The 8573-nt window shown below is 34.6% G+C and overlaps 1 protein-coding gene across 2 annotated transcripts in view; it reads right to left on the reverse strand.

Moving 5' to 3' along the window:
* GPATCH2 (G patch domain containing 2) overlaps window positions 1-8357 on the reverse strand; it is a 176381-nt gene extending 168024 nt beyond the window's left edge. For both annotated transcript variants that reach the window (XM_008584871.1, XM_008584870.1), the window contains exon 1: window positions 8191-8357. In XM_008584871.1, the coding sequence (XP_008583093.1) occupies window positions 8191-8246 (56 nt within the window). In that variant the 5' untranslated portion in view covers window positions 8247-8357. The remainder of the gene's footprint in view (window positions 1-8190) is intronic.
* Between the last annotated feature and the right edge of the window lie 216 nt (window positions 8358-8573).

The raw sequence follows: 8573 nt of genomic DNA on the forward strand, positions 1-8573 counted from the left end.
TGATTTAACTCCAAGTAATACTACTTTAATCATTGAGACAAATTTAATATACATCTGTGTAAAAGCCAAACGACTCATAGTTAGGTATTACATTGTTTTGAATGGAAAAAAGGGGTGGGAGACCCAAATCAACAAAAGGCACAGGGTAGTATAGCTGATGAAAGTGATTTGGGTTCAAAGAACCAACCCTATACTTGTTAGTAAAATATGCACTGTGAGCAATTAAGTAAAATGGCATTGCCTTTTGGTTAATGTAGCTTTGTATTATTCAAATTATCTTCTTTGGCATTCTGAATATATAAACAAAATGCCTATACAGATACACAGTTTTCAAAAACATGGTGATTCAAATATATATTTTATTTTTTTTTTAATTTATTGTAACAAAGTTAATTGTACATATCTGTGGGGTACAGAGTTGAACATCAACACCTACATGCAATATGTGGTGCTCACATCAGAATAATTATTATATTCAATAATATACACTATCATTGCTATTCATGGCCCTTTACCCATTCCTCCCTCTCCCCTCTCTCCCTGCTCATAGTAACCTCAGTTGTCCTTTTGAAAGTTCAATGTATTATTGGGAATGTTGTATCTTTCTTCTTTTATTTATATGTTTATTACTTTAGCTCCCTCTTATGAGTGAGAACATATGGATTTTCTCTTTCTGTGCCTGGCTTACTTCACTTAATATGATTTTTTCTAAGTTTATCTATGTTGCTGCAATTGGCAGTATTTCATTCTTTTTTATGGTAGAGTAGTATTCCATTGTGTTGGCATTGGTGGTATAGCGGTGAGCATAACTGCCTTCCAAATACATATTTTAAATAAAATCTGGAGGGCCATTGAGATTTCTTTTTTCCATTATAAGGGTTCTCTATATAACTCAAGTTTAGGAACCTGCATTAGATTAAGAGAAATATGCAATACATGGTAATTAGAACCCAGCCAAAATAAGGGCTACAACTCCAACTACATCGATGAGTCAAATGGATCTCTTTTATATTATGTATATGGTAATAACTGCCTTTTTGTTTTCTCTAAAGGCAATGAATATTTTGTTTTTTCCCTTTGCACTATTTCTTTGGAAGAAATGTAGTCTGAAAGATTTACGATTTCTGAATATAATACTGCACTTTTTAAAAGTCCCTCGAAGCCAGTTTAACATGTATTGAAATAAGGATCCTTTTTGTAAAAGACTGTATCACGTGGTTCTGGAGTAACTTACTTTTAGAGTTTTCTTATCAATGGGTGAATGACGTTCAAAATATTAAAACATGAAATTAACTCAATGCATGAATATAACATCCAACTAAAACTTCAGTTTATTTTGAAAGTTACAATTTAGTGTTTTACTTTAGAAGAGAAAATTTGCTGATATTAATAATAGAAAAAGTTTAGCACATGGATTCAATCCACTGAAATCTGATATCTTCAATTAATTTTGTTTAAAAAGTATTACTATAACTAATAGACTTTAACAAAATACAACCAATAATGTTACTAAACATGAAAGCCAAATTTCTTTAGGATCTTATTAAACTTGTGTTAGCCTTATTCAATTTTATATTGTTTCTTTCAAGAGAAAATAAGCTATATTTTTAAAAATATTCTAACTAGAAGACTCCAATTTATTTTATGATGTCAATGAAATATGAATCAACTAAAATTACTTTTAAAAGCTTTTGTTTAAAAAACTGTATAAAAACACAGAAAAAAATATATTTAATCTAAGTACTATTCAGAATTCAAATCAACTCTAGTTTCAAACAACTAGACTCTTTTTTAAGTCAATCCCAATCAAAACCCATGTTCATGAGCCAGTAATATTATAGTCTGTTCATATTAAGCTACTTCACTAACATCTCTCAGGTAAAAGTGGTATCAACTGGCCTCACAGAAACAAAATCATTGTATTGGAGGGGAAACCTGGAAATACAGAACTTTTCTCTATAAATCTGTTCTTATTGAACATCCACAGTTTTAAAGTTTGAATTATAGTAAATTCAGTGAATATACCACTTAACTAATTTGAGATTTTTATATTCACGTTTGTAAAGCAATTTACCTTCATTTGGAATTCATTTGGAAAAGAAATCTTTTGAGACTAGTTCGCATCGGGTATAATGTCTGAGATAACAGTTCATTAATAGTTTTCTTAAGATAGCCCAAATGAACAGAATACCCTAAAATAAAATTATAGTCCCACGATCTATATAAAGTTGGATTTTGTAAAAAGAAATGACTTGAGCAGATGAGCACTTTTTTTTTTTTCCCCAGATGGTACAAGATTATGCAGAGCAATATGAAATGTATGGCCAATCCAAAAACTGATAAGCTGGTTTTATTTAAGAATTTTAAACCAAAGGTCAAGTTTGTTCATTTGTCCTCCTCTGGGCAATATTAAATATCCAGTAAACTAGTGAACTGTTATCCTTGGGTTCCTTATCACCAGATTCTAATCAATTCAGAAAAAAAAAATTCCGAAAAGTATATGATTAAAGAGTGAGGAAGATCAACTAGTGTAGAAAACATGCTATTGAGTTTAGAGTTTTCCTTCAAATGTTTCTGGTTTAAGGAAGAAGAATCAGGAAGCTACCTAGGACCTAACTTACTGCTTACATCTCCTGTAAGGATTGAAAGCTGACTGATAGCCCAAGAGCTCTTAAATGGCAGTCAACAGTATATAGGTGGACACAGCAGGAGTGAAGAAAGCCCAGAAAACAAATTCCTCCAATACTAACAGTCAACTATTTTATCAAAATCTATTGTTTTTTGCAGCCTCTACTACCAATAACTACTATTCCTAAGAGGGAGAAATATAGCAGGCACAGAAAAATTAGAGAATAATTTCTTTGCCTGAATGCTGATAAAAATAACTATAAAAAAAGGATATACATGTGTGTCCAGTGAATAAACATAACAAGTTCATTAAAAAACAAAGAAAAACCTTCCAGGTATTACTAAAGGGTAACTGATTACAGCTATTAAACATCTAGTTATGGAGAAAGAAATAAAATACTGTTTAACACCTAGCATATGGTACAATTCTCATCTTCACCTCTCTAAAACATGGATTATCTCTTCTACAAAGTTTAGTAATTTTAGGGGCCAGCCCGGTGGTGCACTCGGTAGAGGGCGGCACTCCCACCGAGGGTTCCGATCCCATATAGAGACCCGTCCGCTCACTCACTGGTTGAGCGCGGTGTGCAACGGTCGCGGTACAGGCGCGACACCGAGGGTTGCGATCCCGTTGCGATCCCGTTACCAGTCAAGAAAAAAGACAAAAAGGAAAAAAAAAAAGTTTAGTAATTTTAGGAGGGAAGTGCTAAAAGTAAATTATCTGTTGCTAAGTACAACTGCTTAGTTAGCTTTCAAAAATTTAAGGAAAGAAATAACCACTTATGTGATAGTTTCTGTATGAATGAAAATTAAAATTGTACAAAAACATTACACACTAACACACAGTACATGGTCAAGAACTATGCTAATGAATACATATTATGACTATTCACAAACTTTAGAAGAAAATTATTGGAATTACATGCCTCCATAATACCGTAGACTATGATGACAATGGGTTAGTAAACACGTAAATGGTGAACCTTAAGGATGACACATCAAGGGCTAAATTTTATGACAATAAGATCCATGAGAATTATCTTAAGGTTTGTGCTGTTCATAATAACTTATACATTTCCTTCCTTGACGGTAATATTATATATCAAAATAAGTCTTTAGCTGAACCTCATAATCTATTAAGAAATTTTGTCTTCAATTTTCTCCTTTTATATATCTGGGGGGGGGGTCATCTTAGGAAATTAAGAATAACTCTAACATTAAATGTTTACACTTATATTAGTTTAGAAATTCCTTGAACTATTTATTTAAACCATTAATCAGAAGTAAACTTTTTCTCTCTTTTTGAAACACGTAAGGTTCGGTGGGGGGAACTATCATATTTTAAAACGTACATGATTAATTGTAACTGTACATCTACTCTATGCAATAAACACAGAATAGAATTCTCTAGATAAAAAAAGACTGGGTGGAAGCTGTTGAAGACATGAGCTCTGGAGTCAAAGCTATGAATATGGAAGCTAAATTCTGTTAAATTCATTAACCCTGGGACCTTGGACAAATTACTTACCTTCCGATTCTATTTATTCATCATAACAATGGGTATCATTTCTACCCTGAAGGGATTTTGTGAGGATGAGAGTGTGCACTTAATTTCTAAGAGAAGTTATTTTACCTTTCAACAACCTCTATCCACAAATAAGAAAAACTGGTCACTGAAATGTCAAATCATTCTGCTTGTAAAGTATAACTGAATCCTGAGGATACCAGAGTAAAAGCAAAGGACTTTGACTTTTCTGAGGTCATGAAGCATTCTGAATGTTGGGGAAAAGGAGGATAACATACATATGCAAAATCATTGCACACAATTTCAGGAAGTTTAGGACTCCTTAAAGATGCTATGGACCTAAAAAAAAACCAAAAACAAAAAACCAAAAAAATCCCAAGATAAAAAAAAAAGTGAATGCTGTATATCTTAACTACTCCCACCTTAATATAAACGAGAAAGAAAAAGATGAAAGAGAATAATCCTTCCCAGTTAAGATCACAAGGCCACCAAACAGAAAAACTCATTTCCCATAATGGGAGCAAAAGCTCCAATGACTAGTATTCAATTGTAGGTGCTGCTGGCAACTGCTACTTTGTCACCTTTGTCACTACAGGAACACTCAGAAAGCTTTCTTTCCTCTTTACTCTGGTAGCTTGGTGAAAACCAAACCACCATTGTCTTTAAGAAAAAAAAGCCTAATTCTATTTTCCAAATTAGTGACTTAATAAGGCAAATTCATCTATTATTTAAATTTAAAGACCATTTTTTTCATTTTTGTTACTTCATTTAAAGACTTCAAGAGTCACTTAAAACTTCTTATACTCTAATCGCTTTCAAATGTAAACTATTGAATTAACAATTGCCTAAATAAAATAAAGTCAAAGTCTAAAACAAACAAAATAAAAAATTTAGAACCTAAAAAGTAATTCATTCTAATTCTTGTCAATATGCATGTATTCGACTGCACTGAGGCAAGCTTTTAGTAGGTAGAAAATGAGTCTTATTTACAGCTTATACATGGTAACTACTCAGTAAATATTTATTGAATAGATAATATATCCTGAATTCCTGGAACAGGAATAAGAATGAAGACAGCTGAATATTAATCACAGGTATCTAGCATGCTTGCCACATAACAGACAAAAAAAAAAATATGTTGGATGAACAAACCAATGAGTGACTAATGAACGAACAAATAACGAAAGGAAAATATGACCTGAATAGATATTTTAGACAATTCAGATTTCAGATTTTCTGCCATATTAACAAGCCAGACACTCTTAAGTTTTTAGTTAAATAAATGTGAAATTAAGAACAAATTATCAAAGACAGTTTAAAGGTTTTCAGCTTGACATAAATATGAATGCTAAGAAGCTACACCAAAATTAACAAATTACTTGCCCCAAATCATACTGGCTATTGCTTTGATTCTTAATTGTTGAAACAGAAACCTGACTCAAACAAAGCTGACAGTCCGAAATTGAGTTCAAGACCCAAAAACCCAAAAACCAGTTACTCAAAAATGCACATTTTTTCCTATGCTGTTTTCCAGACCAAAAGAAAATCAAAATACCAACTAGGAATGAAAATGGAGAAACAAAGCTTCAGTGTCAAAATAGTTTATTTTAACTTTTTTTTTTTTAAAGCAAAGCCACAAAAAGTTAAGTACATAGAATACCACAGTTCAATAAAAAAATAGTCTACATTTATCCATTTTGTGCATAAAAATTGAGCTGCCAACCTCCACACTGGAGAAAAACCTGAAAAAGTCATGATGGGATTTAAATATGTTAACAATTCCAGGCTGGTTAACAAACTTGGGTATATACTTTCTAGTTCATATATTCCTTGGGATGAATTGTATCATATTGAGACTCATAGAAACTATACCAGGGTGGTTAAGAGTTTTCTTTAGGGGGCCAGCCCCGTGACTCACTTGGGAGAGTGCAGGGCTGATAGCGCCGAGGCCACGGGTTCGGATCCTATATAAGGATGGCCAGTGCACTCACTGGCTGACTGTGGTGCAGACAACACTGTGCCGAGTGTTGCAATCCCCATACCAGTCAGAAAAAAAAAAAAAAAAAAGAATTTTCTTTAGGTATACTGGAATCATACTACAAATATAACACTTAGGCAAGTTATTAAGACTATCTTTGACTCTGTGTCACCTTACCTAAAATGCAAAGAACGATACACCTACCTCAAAAGATTTACATGAGATGACATATGTATGTAAAACCTGGCACCGAGTAACTGCTTAGTAGTAGCTTCCCAGTGGCACTAGGATTTCATTACTGGGATAAAACATACATGCATGGTATAGTAAATGTTCAATAAATAAAAAAGAAAATTACATTAAGAAATTTTGAATGACTGGGCAGTTGTGCAAATAAATTAGAAAATAAAGGTTCCAGTTCTCTAGAATACATTCATCTACAAAATCAGGCAAGATTTTAAGAATTTCATTCAAAAACACTAAGTGCAATGTGCTACGTTACACTCTGATGCCATAAGAGGACGAGCTGCGAGCCATCAAGTAAAAACAGACTCTTTAAAAAAGAGAATTGAATAAGCTTTCTCTATATTATAAAGAGGTACCTAACCATGATTCGGGTAGAAGATGGAAGGCAGAGAAGAGTTGAATGAGTCATAGTTCTTAATTAAATAGTCACCTACTCTACAAATTAATATAACCATAGCAAGAACAGACCAATTTATATATAGCACACTCTGTCTCCCTCCCATACCACGTGAATGGTAGCCTTGAGGGGGAACTCTGCAGTGATGGAAATGTACTTTATCTTGATTTGTGTGATGGTTATGCAAGCATAATACAATTGCTAATAAAATTAAGTACTTAAAAACTGTAAGTTTTATTCTGTGTTAATTATACCATTAAAAAAATGGCTCATTAAAAAAGTGCTCCCTACTTTTCTCACTGGAAAATGTGACAATTTAAAAGTAGCATAACCAAATCTATATTCATTTAAAAATGGTCTGATCCAACTGAAAATATTTTGGGAAAGGTATTCTTTTAACTTTTCAGTGACAGGTGATACAAAAGAAATTCTTTGATCACAGACTACTAGAATCCCCCATGTTCTATTTTCTGAAGAATCCAGGAACGGACATGCACTTTTAGCCACATTTCTTTCACCTGTTGGTCAAAATTTATGTTACAGAATTGTCAGTGGGAAATTTGCTTGTTTCACTGCTTGTCTTATGAATGGTAGAAAAAGGCTTGGGAGAAAAATAGTACAAACATCACAGAGTTTTTAAACTAGAAACCCCAAAACTAGCTTCTAGCTCTAGGATTAAAATGTGCAGGGCAACTTTGGAGAAGTCACTTAAGTATTCTGTGCCTGTGATATTCTGGTATTATAGGACTGTCATAAGAATAAGGTATTAATTTGTGAAAGCACTTTGAAAAGTCAAAGCAATGTATTATTCTAAAGTGGCACTGGTGATATGATACTATGGTCATAGTCAAACCCCAAACTTAATCCTGAGATTTATACGTTCTTAGAGAACACCAAAAGACATCTCATTTGAACTAGAACATAACGTTCAAAGTAGGGGAAACAGGTAGGTTAACCCCTCCCCTCAAAAGGGATGGGAGAATAATGTCTCTTCCACTACTAAACTTCCAGAACTCTAGACTTCTGCGATTTGATATTCCAAGACACTTGGTATAATCCGATAAAATTTAAAAGGGGGATGGAGAATAAGGCCTGGATTAAGACAAATACTGTTCCTAGTCCTGTCAACCATCAAAGGGAAGATGAATTGCTCCTGTGGTACGGAGAGCTTAATTCCTAAAATATGCTAAGTGTTAGACAAGCCATCAGCAAGCATTTACTGCATTCCTTCACAAATCTTTAGCACACACCTCAACGCCTCCCTCAAACTGCGTCCATCCCAGGCACAAGCGAGAGCAAGGCCCAGATGTCTTATGATCATCCATCACAACTCCCTCCCCCTTCCACTCCAGGTCAGCAGCCTCCGGCCATCCCACCCTTTTCCTGACCTCCCATCCCCAGGGCCGCCAGCCTCACCAGCTGTTCCCGGCGGCTGGAGCTCCGATCGGTTGGTGCCCGGCGGCCCCGAACATTAACGACACCCAGGAGCCTGGCCTCAAGGCTCAGGCCCGAGAACAGATTCCAAATTCTACAGCACCGGCCACTGGCAAAGGGTAGTTCAGCATTTTGAGATGAGCTTCCGGAAGCAGACTGGAGGCGGAAACCGGATGCCCGGAGCAACCATTTCCCCTACTGTTTTCCCCTCCTATAATCGCCTCTTTTTACTCACAGAAAAGATAAAGGCCAATAAACTAAACTTTCTGATACGCAAAAATTTCTTGTTTCTCTTTCTAGTATCCTTGAAGACGATACAGAGTGCAAGAAAAGAGGAGTGAACGGAAAGTCGCACCCCCGGGGCT

Source organism: Galeopterus variegatus, unplaced genomic scaffold, assembly GCF_000696425.1.
Source record: "Galeopterus variegatus unplaced genomic scaffold, G_variegatus-3.0.2 Scaffold3394, whole genome shotgun sequence".
NCBI classification, from domain to species: Eukaryota; Metazoa; Chordata; class Mammalia; order Dermoptera; family Cynocephalidae; genus Galeopterus; species Galeopterus variegatus.